Source organism: Electrona antarctica (genome assembly GCF_951216825.1).
Source record: "Electrona antarctica genome assembly, chromosome: 15".
Lineage (NCBI taxonomy): Eukaryota > Metazoa > Chordata > Actinopteri > Myctophiformes > Myctophidae > Electrona > Electrona antarctica.
In genome coordinates, this window is record NC_136796.1 from 38,387,000 (window position 1) to 38,408,882 (window position 21,883).

At 48.8% G+C, this 21,883-nt stretch overlaps 1 protein-coding gene across 1 annotated transcript; it reads right to left on the reverse strand.

The window, feature by feature from the left end:
* Positions 1-858: 858 nt before the first annotated feature.
* LOC306938532 (mannose-1-phosphate guanylyltransferase regulatory subunit alpha-A-like) lies at positions 859-2,127 on the reverse strand (the record flags this gene model as incomplete). The annotated part of the gene is made up of 1 exon (XM_079522756.1): positions 859-2,127. One exon carries the CDS (start codon positions 2,125-2,127, stop codon positions 859-861), a length of 1,269 nt encoding a protein of 422 aa, XP_079378882.1.
* Positions 2,128-21,883: the final 19,756 nt, after the last annotated feature.

Genomic DNA, 21,883 nt, shown 5'->3' on the forward strand with positions numbered 1-21,883 from the left:
AGCGTCTCCTAAATGCCTAAATCGTAAAAACAGACAAATAAGTGCTTGCTAAAGATACGTCCGGAACTATTGGCTTTTACACAACTGTGTAGCTGAAGCTGTCACCTTCTGTAGCTACCTGGCTGCCAGTGTCAAGTTGGATCTGCAGCCTCCAGCCTGCATGCCATGTTGCCACAGACACACTCACGTTATGAGCGTGTATATCTGTTTTCAGTGTGTGGTGGCGCTGGTGCACAATCCTGCGATGTTGACTTTCTTGCTCTTCATACCGTAACAACATTTGACAGTTGACGCATCACTTTTTGACTTGAGGTTGACTTGCACAATACATAGGCCTAATGCCTATGTCTATGCATGAATGTAATAAGAAAAACATACTCAAGCCTAGAGTTACAAAAACACATTTACATAACTTGCATTGGAGCATAGTTGACTACCAGACTAAGTGTCCTTATTGTATTGTATTTATGTTTATTGTTTACTCTTCAACACTATGGAACATCATTTATAACACCTGTGCATTACGTCATGAAAATGTTCTATACAACCAGTGACAATACAGGGACATTTCTATGTTCCCAGGCTGTTACCTTATGAAATTATTAAGGTTAGGGTTACGCTCCCTTAATACCACATCATGAAAAATAAGACAGGGGAAAGGTTTAATTAAGCCTCTACGGTTGAAACCTTTTTAACCACTGGCACAGCATGTGTATCAAAAGGTCTACTTGCACAACAAGCGAAAATGTTGGTTAATATTGCAATTAAGTAATATACTGTATGTCGTCTCAAAATCCCTGGGAAGTTGTAGGAACGTCATTTGTATGGGAGCACGTCACAGTATGGGAATCACTGACACTAGAGAATAATTTGGTTTTTGAAGCTGCAGTTGAGGTCTTTGTGCGGAAGGACAATGGAGTTGAGTATAATCACCTCTGCGGGGATGGCCACGTTACATCCCAGAACAGTAATTGAAGGTGTGAGTTTTCCATCTCTAAACAGGGTCTCACTGTCAATCTTTGCATAGGGATCATTGGGGTTGGGATTGCTTGGAGTTCCCTCCACCCTCGCCCACTTTCCAATGGTGCTATCCCATCCCACAATGCAATTCAAAACGCAGCTGTGGTCCTGTAGAGTTGCACCATGCAGGATGATGGATTCTCGCACTCTAACTCCAGCACCAATAGTTACTCTGGGGCCTATGGAGACATTGGGACCCAACACAGCAGTGGGGTCTATACTGGCTGTAGGATGAATATAGACGTCACCACTTATTTGGGGGCTGCTCCCTTTGTTTGAGGCCAGTCTTGTGGGGTGAACTTTACGGTACTGGTTGAGGTACAGATGGCTGGCATAAATTGCGGAGCCGGCAGTCTTGATCTGGCTCCAGAAGCTGAGGGTCTTGTAAACGTACAGCTTGCCCTGTCCTGCCAGGGCAGGGAAAACGTCTTGTTCCAGCCGGATGGCTTCAGCCCGGTGCCGGCAGTTAGAGGGCTCCTCGAACAAAATGTTGTGTTGATTCTTCTGGAAGATGGCACCGATGTGCTGGAAGATGTCTGGGGTGAACATGTAGATTCCACAGTTGATGAGGTCACTCACGAAGGTGCTTGGCTTCTCTACATAATGCAAGACCTTGTTTGTTTCTTGGTTTTCAACAATACAGCCATAATTCAAAGACTGCTTCTTGTTTGCTGTTGTCCCCAGGATAACAAAGCTGCCAGCTTCTCCGTGTTCCTTTTGAAAGTTGAGCATCTCTGGCAAAGGAAACTCTGAACAGACGTCAACATTCATGACAAAGAAAGCCTCTGGACTGCCTGAAAGAATTTGATCTCTGAAGTGATAAATGCCCCCTCCGGTGCCCAAGGCAGCGTACTCTTGGAAATATCTAATGGAGATTTTGAATTCCTGCTGTGCATTTGTCAGGAACCTGGTCAGTTCTTCATTTGGTTGATAAAAGCCGATAAGCAAGATCTCCTTCATATTTGCTACCTTGGCACATGCTTCAATGTGATGCTGGAGCATTGGCACTCCGGCTAGTGGAAACAAGGGTTTGGGAACTTCAAATGACAGCGGCCTAAATCTTGTGCCTTTGTGGGGACCTCCGATTAAAATCACTGCCTTCAACATGTTGATTTGCAAATGTGACAAAAAGTGACAACTAAATCAGCTGTTGCTTCATCAAAAATCCTTTAATTGGAATTACATTGAAGTACAACTGTTTAATATTGTATTACTCCGTGGGTTTTCACTTATATAAGATGTGTGACGTCACTATACCCAAATTAGTAATCCACACCCAGCCCTACATGGATTGGCACTGGTGCCTGCAAACTGGCTTAAATGTTCTCACCCCCCAAAAAATATTTTCCATAAGAACTGAAAGTATCCTAGTCATAGGCCTTATATACCGGGTTATACTGATGGTAGTTTAACATAGGATAGTATATGATAGGATAGGATGTCTAACACTGCACTGTTGAAATGATCAAAGATATTCTCCTCTACACAAGTTAGCCTGACTTTTGCCAATCACAGTGCTGATATCAACGGCCGGGAATTCAGCCAGTCACAGTGCTGATATCCACAGGCCCAGAATTCATCCAATCACAGTGCTGATATCCACAGGCCCAGAATTCATCCAATCACAGTGCTGATATCCACAGGCCCAGAATTCAGCCAATCACAGTGCTGATATCCACAGGCCCAGAATTCGTCCAATCACAGTGCTGATATCCACAGGCTCAGAATTCAGCCAATCACAGTGCTGATATCCACAGGCCCAGAATTCAGCCAATCACAGTGCTGATATCCACAGCACAGCGCATTGAACACAACTTTGTGCACATTTTGGGTGGCCAAGTCATAGACCATGACTTATGCAGAGTATGCGGAATTGTCGTTTACGCCTGTGCTTTGTGGCCATGATACATCACTGACTTTACCTCTGCGTTTTCAACCCAGCAATGCATTGTGGGTCTTTGACTACTGGCCAATCACATCAGGGCTCTAGAACCGCTATCAGCGCAGGCACGAAGCGTCACGAAGATGCCAAAAGCCGCGAGCGGCAGGCGTCTCTTCCGGGTTTTTAGACAGCTGGTGGATGGAAATGAAGCTCCACCCACGCAGTGTGCTTACACCCTATGTGATCCATCCATAATAACGCGACACCCCACGATTAAAACACGGTCACTGGCCAAAGACAAATCGCGGTCTGCCTTCGTTAAAAATATACGCGTGGAGATGCGCAGGTTGCGCATCACTACTCGGTTTGTGTTTGTGTGTGTGTGTCTCACTTAGATTGCACTGCCACATAGACGCGTGGTGTGCTCTAGACGCATGCCGAAGGCTAGTTGTACATATAATAGTATAAACTATTTATTTAAATGTAAACTAAAGCGCATTTAATGAATTGCATATGTATATATTTTGTAAACTTTCTACTTGTATACTGTGCTGTTTACTTTTTGTGTGATTTTAGGCCTTGTATGTGTATTGTAGGTGATATATACCTCAGCCTAATTAGTCATTCTCCACACCTGGTTCAGGCTCACCAGGTGAGTTGATTGGGGGATTAGTTTGGTTTCTCAGCCAAGTTTAGTTCAAACCAGCACTATGTCAAGAGCACACTGCATGTTGAGTGAACCTTTCTCTCAGGCCTTGGACAGGATAAGTCTGTAAGTTTGTGTTTTCTTTTCTGTATTTCAGTTTTACAAAAAATCAGTGACCACCAAGAAACCTTAACAAAGCCAGTGTCTAAGGAGCTTTATTGGGAGCACTTTTGTTAGCTGTCTGCCAAGCCAGAAATACAGACTACCCGTATAGTAAAGGGCAGAACATATACCATAGTGTATGTACCATTATAAATCAGATTAGGCCTATATTTCATCTTTTGTGCATATTGTGTCTCATTCCCTGGCTAGAATGACTACTGGCAGCACTAGAAGATTTTAGTCAACGATCATAGTTCTCTCTTGAGAGCCATTTGGGCATCAATAAGCAACATTTATTTTTAAAGAGTACAGTAAATGTCATTTTTGAGTGGTGCAACCACTGGGTATGAGCACTAAAACAGCATGGTGGTTTTTCACCACCTGTGCGCAACCTAACACACACACAAACACACATGCGCATATTAAATATGAGGATTTTGGGTGTGCCAGTACAGTACAGTACAGTACAGTACAGTACAGTAGAGGGTACAGTAGAGGGACTGGCACACGGTAACTCTGTCATTTCTCAACCGTTTTTCTCCCCAATTACAGAAAGGGATTTATTTTTGCTAGTTTGGACTCTCTCCTGTGACCAATCTGGTGCTGGTTAAACCGCAGGTAAACCACCACCACGATAGGTTCCAGGGTCACTGAATCACTAAGCCACTCCACCACGGCAAGGTCACAGCAAAAGGAGTGGAAGTGGCCCTTAAAAGGGCCGGGGGGGGTACAGGGTATTGAGCTCTCACAGTGACATGAGGGAAAAGTAGTTTGCCTCAGCAGACAACCGTTCCTCCATGATCTCCTCCTTCTCCTCCAGAAGGGCCTGCCATTCATCCTCATTGATCCTCAACTGCTCCTCCTCACTGCACTCTGACAGAGTCTCCTTCTCCACCTTACGGAGAGAAAAGAAGTCATCCACACGAGACTCCCATTCCTCCATCCTCTCCTCAAACTCTTCCACAAGTGCCTGCCACTCATCCTCCTTGATCCTCCACCTCTCCTCCCTGCACTCCTCCGTCTCCGCCAGGTCTGAGTGGTCGACCACAGCATGGAAACTACCAGAGTAATAACTTCGTGTCACAGCCATCATAAATGATAGGTCTTCTCCTGCTAAGATCTGTACTGTCTCTCCAAAAGAAGTGATGTCTAACAGCCGTGTACAGCCAGGCTTTGTTCTGTTGGCTGCCCGTTGCTCATTGGCTGATGCCTAGCAACGGTTTGTGTACAGAACGCTCAGACGTCACCCGTATCAACAAACAGCTACAGGTGTATCACGCGAGACATCAACACTAGGCCCGTGTTGTCATGGCGACATCTCCACACGACGCGGGGGGGGGGGGGTGAGGGAGGGGAGTTGCACCACTCAGTTCACACGGGTGTGATTTTCACGTTGTTTTGGGCTATAATAAATTGCCCTGAGCCTTGTCATTCTGCTGGTTGAAGAAGCTTTAGGAGCGGTTATAGTGTCACATTTCCTGGATAAATGGACTACTGGCAGCATTGCAAAGACATACTGTACTGTGGAGCTGTAACTTGGCATTTAATCAACCATCATACTTCATGTCTTGAGAGCAATTTGTGCATTTTCATGTTTTTCTTTTCCCATAGTGAATACCAATTACAGAAAGGGATGTTGCTGTTGTTAGTTTGGACTCTCTCCTGTGACCAATCCGGTGTGGTTAAACCTGTCATTCCTGACAGGTTAACCACCACCACGATAGGTTCCAGGGTCACTGAATCACTAAGCCACTCCACCACGGCAAGGTCACAGCAAAAGGAGTGGAAGTGGCCCTTAAAAGGGCCGGGGGGGGGGGGGGGGTACAGGGTATTGAGCTCTCACAGTGACATGAGGGAAAAGTAGTTTACCTCAGCAGACAACCGTTCCTCCATGATCTCCTCCTTCTCCTCCAGAAGGGCCTGCCATTCATCCTCATTGATCCTCAACTGCTCCTCCTCACTGCACTCTGACAGAGTCTCCTTCTCCACCTTACGGAGAGAAAATAAGTCATCCACACGAGACTCCCATTCCTCCATCCTCTCCTCAAACTCTTCCACAAGTGCCTGCCACTCATCCTCCTTGATCCTCCACCTCTCCTCCCTGCACTCCTCCGTCTCCGCCAGGTCTGAGTGGTCGACCACAGCATGGAAACTACCAGAGTAATAACTTCGTGTCACAGCCATTATAAATGATAGGTCTTCTCCTGCTAAGATCTGTACTGTCTCTCCAAAGGAAGTGATGTCTAACAGCCGTGTACAGCCAGGCTTTATTCTGTTGGCTGCCCGTTGCTCATTGGCTGATGCCTAGCAACGGTTTGTGTACAGAACACTCAGACGTCACCCGTATCAACAAACAGCTACAGGTGTATCACGCGAGACATCAACACTAGGCCTGTGTTGTCATGGCGACATCTCCACACGACGCGCGGGGGGGGGGGGGGGGGGGGGGGGGTGAGGGAGGGGAGTTGCACCACTCAGTTCACACGGGTGTGATTTTCACGTTGTTTTGGGCTATAATAAATTGCCCTGAGCCTTGTCATTCTGCTGGTTGAAGAAGCTTTAGGAGCGGTTATAGTGTCACATTTCCTGGATAAATGGACTACTGGCAGCATTGCAAAGACATACTGTACTGTGGAGCTGTAACTTGGCATTTAATCAACCATCATACTTCATGTCTTGAGAGCAATTTGGGCATTTTCATGTTTTTCTTTTCCCATAGTGAACACCAATTACAGAAAGGGATGTTGCTGTTGTTAGTTTGGACTCTCTCCTGTGACCAATCCGGTGTGGTTAAACCTGTCATTCCTGACAGGTTAACCACCACCACGATAGGTTCCAGGGTCACTGAATCACTAAGCCACTCCACCACGGCAAGGTCACAGCAAAAGGAGTTGAAGTGGCCCTTAAAAGGGCCGGGGGGGGGGGGGGGTACAGGGTATTGAGCTCTCACAGTGACATGAGGGAAAAGTAGTTTACCTCAGCAGACAACCGTTCCTCCATGATCTCCTCCTTCTCCTCCAGAAGGGCCTGCCATTCATCCTCATTGATCCTCAACTGCTCCTCCTCACTGCACTCTGACAGAGTCTCCTTCTCCACCTTACGGAGAGAAAATAAGTCATCCACACGAGACTCCCATTCCTCCATCCTCTCCTCAAACTCTTCCACAAGTGCCTGCCACTCATCCTCCTTGATCCTCCACCTCTCCTCCCTGCACTCCTCCGTCTCCGCCAGGTCTGAGTGGTCGACCACAGCATGGAAACTACCAGAGTAATAACTTCGTGTCACAGCCATTATAAATGATAGGTCTTCTCCTGCTAAGATCTGTACTGTCTCTCCAAAGGAAGTGATGTCTAACAGCCGTGTACAGCCAGGCTTTATTCTGTTGGCTGCCCGTTGCTCATTGGCTGATGCCTAGCAACGGTTTGTGTACAGAACACTCAGACGTCACCCGTATCAACAAACAGCTACAGGTGTATCACGCGAGACATCAACACTAGGCCTGTGTTGTCATGGCGACATCTCCACACGACGCGCGGGGGGGGGGGGGGGGGGTGAGGGAGGGGAGTTGCACCACTCAGTTCACACGGGTGTGATTTTCACGTTGTTTTGGGCTATAATAAATTGCCCTGAGCCTTGTCATTCTGCTGGTTGAAGAAGCTTTAGGAGCGGTTATAGTGTCACATTTCCTGGATAAATTGACTACTGGCAGCATTGCAAAGACATACTGTACTGTGGAGCTGTAACTTGGCATTTAATCAACCATCATACTTCATGTCTTGAGAGCAATTTGGGCATTTTCATGTTTTTCTTTTCCCATAGTGAACACCAATTACAGAAAGGGATGTTGCTGTTGTTAGTTTGGACTCTCTCCTGTGACCAATCCGGTGTGGTTAAACCTGTCATTCCTGACAGGTTAACCACCACCACGATAGGTTCCAGGGTCACTGAATCACTAAGCCACTCCACCACGGCAAGGTCACAGCAAAAGGAGTGGAAGTGGCCCTTAAAAGGGCCGGGGGGGGGGGGGGGGGGGGGTACAGGGTATTGAGCTCTCACAGTGACAAGAGGGAAAAGTAGTTTGCCTCAGCAGACAACCGTTCCTCCATGATCTCCTCCTTCTCCTCCGGAAGGGCCTGCCATTCATCCTCATTGATCCTCAACTGCTGCTCCTCACTGCACTCTGACAGAGTCTCCTTCTCCACCTTACGGAGAGAAAAGAAGTCATCCACACGAGACTCCCATTCCTCCATCCTCTCCTCAAACTCTTCCACAAGTGCCTGCCACTCATCCTCCTTGATCCTCCACCTCTCCTCCCTGCACTCCTCCGTCTCCGCCAGGTCTGAGTGGTCGACCACAGCATGGAAACTACCAGAGTAATAACTTCCTGTCACAGCCATCATAAATGATAGGTCTTCTCCTGCTAAGATCTGTACTGTCTCTCCAAAAGAAGTGATGTCTAACAGCCGTGTACAGCCAGGCTTTGTTCTGTTGGCTGCCCGTTGCTCATTGGCTGATGCCTAGCAACGGTTTGTGTACAGAACGCTCAGACGTCACCCGTATCAACAAACAGCTACAGGTGTATCACGCGAGACATCAACACTAGGCCTGTGTTGTCATGGCGACATCTCCACACGACGCGGGGGGGGGAGGGGTGAGGGAGGGGAGTTGCACCACTCAGTTCACACGGGTGTGATTTTCACGTTGTTTTGGGCTATAATAAATTGCCCTGAGCCTTGTCATTCTGCTGGTTGAAGAAGCTTTAGGAGCGGTTATAGTGTCACATTTCCTGGATAAATTGACTACTGGCAGCATTGCAAAGACATACTGTACTGTGGAGCTGTAACTTGGCATTTAATCAACCATCATACTTCATGTCTTGAGAGCAATTTGGGCATTTTCATGTTTTTCTTTTCCCATAGTGAACACCAATTACAGAAAGGGATGTTGCTGTTGTTAGTTTGGACTCTCTCCTGTGACCAATCCGGTGTGGTTAAACCTGTCATTCCTGACAGGTTAACCACCACCACGATAGGTTCCAGGGTCACTGAATCACTAAGCCACTCCACCACGGCAAGGTCACAGCAAAAGGAGTGGAAGTGGCCCTTAAAAGGGCCGGGGGGGGGGGGGGGGGGGGTACAGGGTATTGAGCTCTCACAGTGACATGAGGGAAAAGTAGTTTGCCTCAGCAGAAAACCGTTCCTCCATGATCTCCTCCTCCTCCTCCAGAAGGGCCTGCCATTCATCCTCATTGATCCTCAACTGCTCCTCCTCACTGCACTCTGACAGTCTCCTTCTCCACCTTACGGAGAGAAAATAAGTCATCCACACGAGACTCCCATTCCTCCATCCTCTCCTCAAACTCTTCCACAAGTGCCTGCCACTCATCCTCCTTGATCCTCCACCTCTCCTCCCTGCACTCCTCCGTCTCCGCCAGGTCTGAGTGGTCGACCACAGCATGGAAACTACCAGAGTAATAACTTCGTGTCACAGCCATCATAAATGATAAGTCTTCTCCTGCTAAGATCTGTACTGTCTCTCCAAAAGAAGTGATGTCTAACAGCCGTGTACAGCCAGGCTTTATGCTGTTAGCTGCCCGTTGCTCATTGGCTGATGCCTAGCAACGGTTTGTGTACAGAACGCTCAGACGTCACCCGTATCAACAAACAGCTACAGGTGTATCACGCGAGACATCAACACTAGGCCTGTGTTGTCATGGCGACATCTCCACACGACGCGGGGGGGGGGGGGGGGGGTTGAGGGAGGGGAGTTGCACCACTCAGTTCACACGGGTGTGATTTTCACGTTGTTTTGGGCTATAATAAATTGCCCTGAGCCTTGTCATTCTGCTGGTTGAAGAAGCTTTAGGAGCGGTTATAGTGTCACATTTCCTGGATAAATTGACTACTGGCAGCATTGCAAAGACATACTGTACTGTGGAGCTGTAACTTGGCATTTAATCAACCATCATACTTCATGTCTTGAGAGCAATTTGGGCATTTTCATGTTTTTCTTTTCCCATAGTGAACACCAATTACAGAAAGGGATGTTGCTGTTGTTAGTTTGGACTCTCTCCTGTGACCAATCCGGTGTGGTTAAACCTGTCATTCCTGACAGGTTAACCACCACCACGATAGGTTCCAGGGTCACTGAATCACTAAGCCACTCCACCACGGCAAGGTCACAGCAAAAGGAGTGGAAGTGGCCCTTAAAAGGGCCGGGGGGGGTACAGGGTATTGAGCTCTCACAGTGACATGAGGGAAAAGTAGTTTGCCTCAGCAGACAACCGTTCCTCCATGATCTCCTCCTTCTCCTCCAGAAGGGCCTGCCATTCATCCTCATTGATCCTCAACTGCTCCTCCTCACTGCACTCTGACAGAGTCTCCTTCTCCACCTTACGGAGAGAAAAGAAGTCATCCACACGAGACTCCCATTCCTCCATCCTCTCCTCAAACTCTTCCACAAGTGCCTGCCACTCATCCTCCTTGATCCTCCACCTCTCCTCCCTGCACTCCTCCGTCTCCGCCAGGTCTGAGTGGTCGACCACAGCATGGAAACTACCAGAGTAATAACTTCGTGTCACAGCCATCATAAATGATAGGTCTTCTCCTGCTAAGATCTGTACTGTCTCTCTAAAAGAAGTGATGTCTAACAGCCGTGTACAGCCAGGATTTGTTCTGTTGGCTGCCCGTTGCTCATTGGCTGATGCCTAGCAACGGTTTGTGTACAGAACGCTCAGACGTCACCCGTATCAACAAACAGCTACAGGTGTATCACGCGAGACATCAACACTAGGCCTGTGTTGTCATGGCGACATCTCCACACGACGCGGGGGGGGTGTGAGGGAGGGGAGTTGCACCACTCAGTTCACACGGGTGTGATTTTCACGTTGTTTTGGGCTATAATAAATTGCCCTGAGCCTTGTCATTCTGCTGGTTGAAGAAGCTTTAGGAGCGGTTATAGTGTCACATTTCCTGGATAAATGGACTACTGGCAGCATTGCAAAGACATACTGTACTGTGGAGCTGTAACTTGGCATTTAATCAACCATCATACTTCATGTCTTGAGAGCAATTTGTGCATTTTCATGTTTTTCTTTTCCCATAGTGAACACCAATTACAGAAAGGGATGTTGCTGTTGTTAGTTTGGACTCTCTCCTGTGACCAATCCAGTGTGGTTAAACCTGTCATTCCTGACAGGTTAACCACCACCACGATAGGTTCCAGGGTCACTGAATCACTAAGCCACTCCACCACGGCAAGGTCACAGCAAAAGGAGTGGAAGTGGCCCTTAAAAGGGCCGGGGGGGGGGGGGGGGTACAGGGTATTGAGCTCTCACAGTGACATGAGGGAAAAGTAGTTTACCTCAGCAGACAACCGTTCCTCCATGATCTCCTCCTTCTCCTCCAGAAGGGCCTGCCATTCATCCTCATTGATCCTCAACTGCTCCTCCTCACTGCACTCTGACAGAGTCTCCTTCTCCACCTTACGGAGAGAAAATAAGTCATCCACACGAGACTCCCATTCCTCCATCCTCTCCTCAAACTCTTCCACAAGTGCCTGCCACTCATCCTCCTTGATCCTCCACCTCTCCTCCCTGCACTCCTCCGTCTCCGCCAGGTCTGAGTGGTCGACCACAGCATGGAAACTACCAGAGTAATAACTTCGTGTCACAGCCATCATAAATGATAGGTCTTCTCCTGCTAAGATCTGTACTGTCTCTCCAAAGGAAGTGATGTCTAACAGCCGTGTACAGCCAGGCTTTATTCTGTTGGCTGCCCGTTAATCATTGGCTGATACCTAGCAACGGTTTGTGTACAGAACACTCAGACGTCACCCGTATCAACAAACAGCTACAGGTGTATCACGCGAGACATCAACACTAGGCCTGTGTTGTCATGGCGACATCTCCACACGACGCGCGGGGGGGGGGGGGGTTGTGAGGGAGGGGAGTTGCACCACTCAGTTCACACGGGTGTGATTTTCACGTTGTTTTGGGCTATAATAAATTGCCCTGAGCCTTGTCATTCTGCTGGTTGAAGAAGCTTTAGGAGCGGTTATAGTGTCACATTTCCTGGATAAATTGACTACTGGCAGCATTGCAAAGACATACTGTACTGTGGAGCTGTAACTTGGCATTTAATCAACCATCATACTTCATGTCTTGAGAGCAATTTGGGCATTTTCATGTTTGTTTTTTCCCATAGTGAACACCAATTACAGAAAGGGATGTTGCTGTTGTTAGTTTGGACTCTCTCCTGTGACCAATCCGGTGTGGTTAAACCTGTCATTCCTGACAGGTTAACCACCACCACGATAGGTTCCAGGGTCACTGAATCACTAAGCCACTCCACCACGGCAAGGTCACAGCAAAAGGAGTGGAAGTGGCCCTTAAAAGGGCCGGGGGGGGTACAGGGTATTGAGCTCTCACAGTGACATGAGGGAAAAGTAGTTTACCTCAGCAGACAACCGTTCCTCCATGATCTCCTCCTTCTCCTCCAGAAGGGCCTGCCATTCATCCTCATTGATCCTCAACTGCTCCTCCTCACTGCACTCTGACAGAGTCTCCTTCTCCACCTTACGGAGAGAAAATAAGTCATCCACACGAGACTCCCATTCCTCCATCCTCTCCTCAAACTCTTCCACAAGTGCCTGCCACTCATCCTCCTTGATCCTCCACCTCTCCTCCCTGCACTCCTCCGTCTCCGCCAGGTCTGAGTGGTCGACCACAGCATGGAAACTACCAGAGTAATAACTTCGTGTCACAGCCATCATAAATGATAGGTCTTCTCCTGCTAAGATCTGTACTGTCTCTCCAAAGGAAGTGATGTCTAACAGCCGTGTACAGCCAGGCTTTATTCTGTTGGCTGCCCGTTGCTCATTGGCTGATGCCTAGCAACGGTTTGTGTACAGAACACTCAGACGTCACCCGTATCAACAAACAGCTACAGGTGTATCACGCGAGACATCAACACTAGGCCTGTGTTGTCATGGCGACATCTCCACACGACGCGCGCGCGGGGGGGGGGGGGGGGGGTCTGAGGGAGGGGAGTTGCACCACTCAGTTCACACGGGTGTGATTTTCACGTTGTTTTGGGCTATAATAAATTGCCCTGAGCCTTGTCATTCTGCTGGTTGAAGAAGCTTTAGGAGCGGTTATAGTGTCACATTTCCTGGATAAATTGACTACTGGCAGCATTGCAAAGACATACTGTACTGTGGAGCTGTAACTTGGCATTTAATCAACCATCATACTTCATGTCTTGAGAGCAATTTGGGCATTTTCATGTTTTTCTTTTCCCATAGTGAACACCAATTACAGAAAGGGATGTTGCTGTTGTTAGTTTGGACTCTCTCCTGTGACCAATCCGGTGTGGTTAAACCTGTCATTCCTGACAGGTTAACCACCACCACGATAGGTTCCAGGGTCACTGAATCACTAAGCCACTCCACCACGGCAAGGTCACAGCAAAAGGAGTGGAAGTGGCCCTTAAAAGGGCCGGGGGGGGGTACAGGGTATTGAGCTCTCACAGTGACATGAGGGAAAAGTAGTTTGCCTCAGCAGACAACCGTTCCTCCATGATCTCCTCCTTCTCCTCCAGAAGGGCCTGCCATTCATCCTCATTGATCCTCAACTGCTCCTCCTCACTGCACTCTGACAGAGTCTCCTTCTCCACCTTACGGAGAGAAAAGAAGTCATCCACACGAGACTCCCATTCCTCCATCCTCTCCTCAAACTCTTCCACAAGTGCCTGCCACTCATCCTCCTTGATCCTCCACCTCTCTTCCCTGCACTCCTCCGTCTCCGCCAGGTCTGAGTGGTCGACCACAGCATGGAAACTACCAGAGTAATAACTTCGTGTCACAGCCATCATAAATGATAGGTCTTCTCCTGCTAAGATCTGTACTGTCTCTCCAAAAGAAGTGATGTCTAACAGCCGTGTACAGCCAGGCTTTGTTCTGTTTGCTGCCCGTTGCTCATTGGCTGATGCCTAGCAACGGTTTGTGTACAGAACGCTCAGACGTCACCCGTATCAACAAACAGCTACAGGTGTATCACGCGAGACATCAACACTAGGCCTGTGTTGTCATGGCGACATCTCCACACGACGCGGGGGGGGGTGTGAGGGAGGGGAGTTGCACCACTCAGTTCACACGGGTGTGATTTTCACGTTGTTTTGGGCTATAATAAATTGCCCTGAGCCTTGTCATTCTGCTGGTTGAAGAAGCTTTAGGAGCGGTTATAGTGTCACATTTCCTGGATAAATGGACTACTGGCAGCATTGCAAAGACATACTGTACTGTGGAGCTGTAACTTGGCATTTAATCAACCATCATACTTCATGTCTTGAGAGCAATTTGTGCATTTTCATGTTTTTCTTTTCCCATAGTGAACACCAATTACAGAAAGGGATGTTGCTGTTGTTAGTTTGGACTCTCTCCTGTGACCAATCCAGTGTGGTTAAACCTGTCATTCCTGACAGGTTAACCACCACCACGATAGGTTCCAGGGTCACTGAATCACTAAGCCACTCCACCACGGCAAGGTCACAGCAAAAGGAGTGGAAGTGGCCCTTAAAAGGGCCGGGGGGGGGGGGGGGGTACAGGGTATTGAGCTCTCACAGTGACATGAGGGAAAAGTAGTTTACCTCAGCAGACAACCGTTCCTCCATGATCTCCTCCTTCTCCTCCAGAAGGGCCTGCCATTCATCCTCATTGATCCTCAACTGCTCCTCCTCACTGCACTCTGACAGAGTCTCCTTCTCCACCTTACGGAGAGAAAATAAGTCATCCACACGAGACTCCCATTCCTCCATCCTCTCCTCAAACTCTTCCACAAGTGCCTGCCACTCATCCTCCACCTCTCCTCCCTGCACTCCTCCGTCTCCGCCAGGTCTGAGTGGTCGACCACAGCATGGAAACTACCAGAGTAATAACTTCGTGTCACAGCCATCATAAATGATAGGTCTTCTCCTGCTAAGATCTGTACTGTCTCTCCAAAAGAAGTGATGTCTAACAGCCGTGTACAGCCAGGCTTTGTTCTGTTGGCTGCCCGTTGCTCATTGGCTGATGCCTAGCAACGGTTTGTGTACAGAACGCTCAGACGTCACCCGTATCAACAAACAGCTACAGGTGTATCACGCGAGACATCAACACTAGGCCTGTGTTGTCATGGCGACATCTCCACACGACGCGGGGGGGGAGGGGTGAGGGAGGGGAGTTGCACCACTCAGTTCACACGGGTGTGATTTTCACGTTGTTTTGGGCTATAATAAATTGCCCTGAGCCTTGTCATTCTGCTGGTTGAAGAAGCTTTAGGAGCGGTTATAGTGTCACATTTCCTGGATAAATTGACTACTGGCAGCATTGCAAAGACATACTGTACTGTGGAGCTGTAACTTGGCATTTAATCAACCATCATACTTCATGTCTTGAGAGCAATTTGGGCATTTTCATGTTTTTCTTTTCCCATAGTGAACACCAATTACAGAAAGGGATGTTGCTGTTGTTAGTTTGGACTCTCTCCTGTGACCAATCCGGTGTGGTTAAACCTGTCATTCCTGACAGGTTAACCACCACCACGATAGGTTCCAGGGTCACTGAATCACTAAGCCACTCCACCACGGCAAGGTCACAGCAAAAGGAGTGGAAGTGGCCCTTAAAAGGGCCGGGGGGGGGGGGGGGGGGGGGGTACAGGGTATTGAGCTCTCACAGTGACATGAGGGAAAAGTAGTTTGCCTCAGCAGACAACCGTTCCTCCATGATCTCCTCCTTCTCCTCCAGAAGGGCCTGCCATTCATCCTCATTGATCCTCAACTGCTCCTCCTCACTGCACTCTGACAGAGTCTCCTTCTCCACCTTACGGAGAGAAAATAAGTCATCCACACGAGACTCCCATTCCTCCATCCTCTCCTCAAACTCTTCCACAAGTGCCTGCCACTCATCCTCCTTGATCCTCCACCTCTCCTCCCTGCACTCCTCCGTCTCCGCCAGGTCTGAGTGGTCGACCACAGCATGGAAACTACCAGAGTAATAACTTCGTGTCACAGCCATCATAAATGATAGGTCTTCTCCTGCTAAGATCTGTACTGTCTCTCCAAAGGAAGTGATGTCTAACAGCCGTGTACAGCCAGGCTTTATTCTGTTGGCTGCCCGTTGCTCATTGGCTGATGCCTAGCAACGGTTTGTGTACAGAACACTCAGACGTCACCCGTATCAACAAACAGCTACAGGTGTATCACGCGAGACATCAACACTAGGCCTGTGTTGTCATGGCGACATCTCCACACGACGCGGGGGGGGGGGGGGGGGGTGAGGAAGGGGAGTTGCACCACTCAGTTCACACGGGTGTGATTTTCACGTTGTTTTGGGCTATAATAAATTGCCCTGAGCCTTGTCATTCTGCTGGTTGAAGAAGCTTTAGGAGCGGTTATAGTGTCACATTTCCTGGATAAATTGACTACTGGCAGCATTGCAAAGACATACTGTACTGTGGAGCTGTAACTTGGCATTTAATCAACCATCATACTTCATGTCTTGAGAGCAATTTGGGCATTTTCATGTTTTTCTTTTCCCATAGTGAACACCAATTACAGAAAGGGATGTTGCTGTTGTTAGTTTGGACTCTCTCCTGTGACCAATCCGGTGTGGTTAAACCTGTCATTCCTGACAGGTTAACCACCACCACGATAGGTTCCAGGGTCACTGAATCACTAAGCCACTCCACCACGGCAAGGTCACAGCAAAAGGAGTGGAAGTGGCCCTTAAAAGGGCCGGGGGGGGGGGGGGGTACAGGGTATTGAGCTCTCACAGTGACATGAGGGAAAAGTAGTTTGCCTCAGCAGACAACCGTTCCTCCATGATCTCCTCCTCCTCCTCCAGAAGGGCCTGCCATTCATCCTCATTGATCCTCAACTGCTCCTCCTCACTGCACTCTGACAGAGTCTCCTTCTCCACCTTACGGAGAGAAAAGAAGTCATCCACACGAGACTCCCATTCCTCCATCCTCTCCTAAAACTCTTCCACAAGTGCCTGCCACTCATCCTCCTTGATCCTCCACCTCTCCTCCCTGCACTCCTCCGTCTCCGCCAGGTCTGAGTGGTCGACCACAGCATGGAAACTACCAGAGTAATAACTTCGTGTCACAGCCATCATAAATGATAGGTCTTCTCCTGCTAAGATCTGTACTGTCTCTCCAAAAGAAGTGATGTCTAACAGCCGTGTACAGCCAGGCTTTATGCTGTTAGCTGCCCGTTGCTCATTGGCTGATGCCTAGCAACGGTTTGTGTACAGAACGCTCAGACGTCACCCGTATCAACAAACAGCTACAGGTGTATCACGCGAGACATCAACACTAGGCCTGTGTTGTCATGGCGACATCTCCACACGACGCGGGGGGGGGGGGGGGGGGGGTGAGGGAGGGGAGTTGCACCACTCAGTTCACACGGGTGTGATTTTCACGTTGTTTTGGGCTATAATAAATTGCCCTGAGCCTTGTCATTCTGCTGGTTGAAGAAGCTTTAGGAGCGGTTATAGTGTCACATTTCCTGGATAAATTGACTACTGGCAGCATTGCAAAGACATACTGTACTGTGGAGCTGTAACTTGGCATTTAATCAACCATCATACTTCATGTCTTGAGAGCAATTTGGGCATTTTCATGTTTTTCTTTTCCCATAGTGAACACCAATTACAGAAAGGGATGTTGCTGTTGTTAGTTTGGACTCTCTCCTGTGACCAATCCGGTGTGGTTAAACCTGTCATTCCTGACAGGTTAACCACCACCACGATAGGTTCCAGGGTCACTGAATCACTAAGCCACTCCACCACGGCAAGGTCACAGCAAAAGGAGTGGAAGTGGCCCTTAAAAGGGCCGGGGGGGGGGGTACAGGGTATTGAGCTCTCACAGTGACATGAGGGAAAAGTAGTTTGCCTCAGCAGACAACCGTTCCTCCATGATCTCCTCCTTCTCCTCCAGAAGGGCCTGCCATTCATCCTCATTGATCCTCAACTGCTCCTCCTCACTGCACTCTGACAGAGTCTCCTTCTCCACCTTACGGAGAGAAAATAAGTCATCCACACGAGACTCCCATTCCTCCATCCTCTCCTCAAACTCTTCCACAAGTGCCTGCCACTCATCCTCCTTGATCCTCCACCTCTCCTCCCTGCACTCCTCCGTCTCCGCCAGGTCTGAGTGGTCGACCACAGCATGGAAACTACCAGAGTAATAACTTCGTGTCACAGCCATCATAAATGATAGGTCTTCTCCTGCTAAGATCTGTACTGTCTCTCCAAAGGAAGTGATGTCTAACAGCCGTGTACAGCCAGGCTTTATTCTGTTGGCTGCCCGTTGCTCATTGGCTGATGCCTAGCAACGGTTTGTGTACAGAACACTCAGACGTCACCCGTATCAACAAACAGCTACAGGTGTATCACGCGAGACATCAACACTAGGCCTGTGTTGTCATGGCGACATCTCCACACGACGCGGGGGGGGGGGGGGGGGGGGGTGAGGAAGGGGAGTTGCACCACTCAGTTCACACGGGTGTGATTTTCACGTTGTTTTGGGCTATAATAAATTGCCCTGAGCCTTGTCATTCTGCTGGTTGAAGAAGCTTTAGGAGCGGTTATAGTGTCACATTTCCTGGATAAATTGACTACTGGCAGCATTGCAAAGACATACTGTACTGTGGAGCTGTAACTTGGCATTTAATCAACCATCATACTTCATGTCTTGAGAGCAATTTGGGCATTTTCATGTTTTTCTTTTCCCATAGTGAACACCAATTACAGAAAGGGATGTTGCTGTTGTTAGTTTGGACTCTCTCCTGTGACCAATCCGGTGTGGTTAAACCTGTCATTCCTGACAGGTTAACCACCACCACGATAGGTTCCAGGGTCACTGAATCACTAAGCCACTCCACCACGGCAAGGTCACAGCAAAAGGAGTGGAAGTGGCCCTTAAAAGGGCCGGGGGGGGGGGGGGGGGGGTACAGGGTATTGAGCTCTCACAGTGACATGAGGGAAAAGTAGTTTGCCTCAGCAGACAACCGTTCCTCCATGATCTCCTCCTCCTCCAGAAGGGCCTGCCATTCATCCTCATTGATCCTCAACTGCTCCTCCTCACTGCACTCTGACAGAGTCTCCTTCTCCACCTTACGGAGAGAAAAGAAGTCATCCACACGAGACTCCCATTCCTCCATCCTCTCCTAAAACTCTTCCACAAGTGCCTGCCACTCATCCTCCTTGATCCTCCACCTCTCCTCCCTGCACTCCTCCGTCTCCGCCAGGTCTGAGTGGTCGACCACAGCATGGAAACTACCAGAGTAATAACTTCGTGTCACAGCCATCATAAATGATAGGTCTTCTCCTGCTAAGATCTGTACTGTCTCTCCAAAAGAAGTGATGTCTAACAGCCGTGTACAGCCAGGCTTTATGCTGTTAGCTGCCCGTTGCTCATTGGCTGATGCCTAGCAACGGTTTGTGTACAGAACGCTCAGACGTCACCCGTATCAACAAACAGCTACAGGTGTATCACGCGAGACATCAACACTAGGCCTGTGTTGTCATGGCGACATCTCCACACGACGCGGGGGGGGGGGGGGGGGGTGAGGGAGGGGAGTTGCACCACTCAGTTCACACGGGTGTGATTTTCACGTTGTTTTGGGCTATAATAAATTGCCCTGAGCCTTGTCATTCTGCTGGTTGAAGAAGCTTTAGGAGCGGTTATAGTGTCACATTTCCTGGATAAATTGACTACTGGCAGCATTGCAAAGACATACTGTACTGTGGAGCTGTAACTTGGCATTTAATCAACCATCATACTTCATGTCTTGAGAGCAATTTGGGCATTTTCATGTTTTTCTTTTCCCATAGTGAACACCAATTACAGAAAGGGATGTTGCTGTTGTTAGTTTGGACTCTCTCCTGTGACCAATCCGGTGTGGTTAAACCTGTCATTCCTGACAGGTTAACCACCACCACGATAGGTTCCAGGGTCACTGAATCACTAAGCCACTCCACCACGGCAAGGTCACAGCAAAAGGAGTGGAAGTGGCCCTTAAAAGGGCCGGGGGGGGGGGGGGGGGGGGGGTACAGGGTATTGAGCTCTCACAGTGACATGAGGGAAAAGTAGTTTGCCTCAGCAGACAACCGTTCCTCCATGATCTCCTCCTCCTCCAGAAGGGCCTGCCATTCATCCTCATTGATCCTCAACTGCTCCTCCTCACTGCACTCTGACAGAGTCTCCTTCTCCACCTTACGGAGAGAAAAGAAGTCATCCACACGAGACTCCCATTCCTCCATCCTCTCCTAAAACTCTTCCACAAGTGCCTGCCACTCATCCTCCTTGATCCTCCACCTCTCCTCCCTGCACTCCTCCGTCTCCGCCAGGTCTGAGTGGTCGACCACAGCATGGAAACTACCAGAGTAATAACTTCGTGTCACAGCCATCATAAATGATAGGTCTTCTCCTGCTAAGATCTGTACTGTCTCTCCAAAAGAAGTGATGTCTAACAGCCGTGTACAGCCAGGCTTTATGCTGTTAGCTGCCCGTTGCTCATTGGCTGATGCCTAGCAACGGTTTGTGTACAGAACGCTCAGACGTCACCCGTATCAACAAACAGCTACAGGTGTATCACGCGAGACATCAACACTAGGCCTGTGTTGTCATGGCGACATCTCCACACGACGCGGGGGGGGGGGGGGGGGTGAGGGAGGGGAGTTGCACCACTCAGTTCACACGGGTGTGATTTTCACGTTGTTTTGGGCTATAATAAATTGCCCTGAGCCTTGTCATTCTGCTGGTTGAAGAAGCTTTAGGAGCGGTTATAGTGTCACATTTCCTGGATAAATTGACTACTGGCAGCATTGCAAAGACATACTGTACTGTGGAGCTGTAACTTGGCATTTAATCAACCATCATACTTCATGTCTTGAGAGCAATTTGGGCATTTTCATGTTTTTCTTTTCCCATAGTGAACACCAATTACAGAAAGGGATGTTGCTGTTGTTAGTTTGGACTCTCTCCTGTGACCAATCCGGTGTGGTTAAACCTGTCATTCCTGACAGGTTAACCACCACCACGATAGGTTCCAGGGTCACTGAATCACTAAGCCACTCCACCACGGCAAGGTCACAGCAAAAGGAGTGGAAGTGGCCCTTAAAAGGGCCGGGGGGGGGGGTACAGGGTATTGAGCTCTCACAGTGACATGAGGGAAAAGTAGTTTGCCTCAGCAGACAACCGTTCCTCCATGATCTCCTCCTTCTCCTCCAGAAGGGCCTGCCATTCATCCTCATTGATCCTCAACTGCTCCTCCTCACTGCACTCTGACAGAGTCTCCTTCTCCACCTTACGGAGAGAAAATAAGTCATCCACACGAGACTCCCATTCCTCCATCCTCTCCTCAAACTCTTCCACAAGTGCCTGCCACTCATCCTCCTTGATCCTCCACCTCTCCTCCCTGCACTCCTCCGTCTCCGCCAGGTCTGAGTGGTCGACCACAGCATGGAAACTACCAGAGTAATAACTTCGTGTCACAGCCATCATAAATGATAGGTCTTCTCCTGCTAAGATCTGTACTGTCTCTCCAAAGGAAGTGATGTCTAACAGCCGTGTACAGCCAGGCTTTATTCTGTTGGCTGCCCGTTGCTCATTGGCTGATGCCTAGCAACGGTTTGTGTACAGAACACTCAGACGTCACCCGTATCAACAAACAGCTACAGGTGTATCACGCGAGACATCAACACTAGGCCTGTGTTGTCATGGCGACATCTCCACACGACGCGGGGGGGGGGGGGGGGGGTGAGGAAGGGGAGTTGCACCACTCAGTTCACACGGGTGTGATTTTCACGTTGTTTTGGGCTATAATAAATTGCCCTGAGCCTTGTCATTCTGCTGGTTGAAGAAGCTTTAGGAACGGTTATAGTGTCACATTTCCTGGATAAATTGACTACTGGCAGCATTGCAAAGACATACTGTACTGTGGAGCTGTAACTTGGCATTTAATCAACCATCATACTTCATGTCTTGAGAGCAATTTGGGCATTTTCATGTTTTTCTTTTCCCATAGTGAACACCAATTACAGAAAGGGATGTTGCTGTTGTTAGTTTGGACTCTCTCCTGTGACCAATCCGGTGTGGTTAAACCTGTCATTCCTGACAGGTTAACCACCAC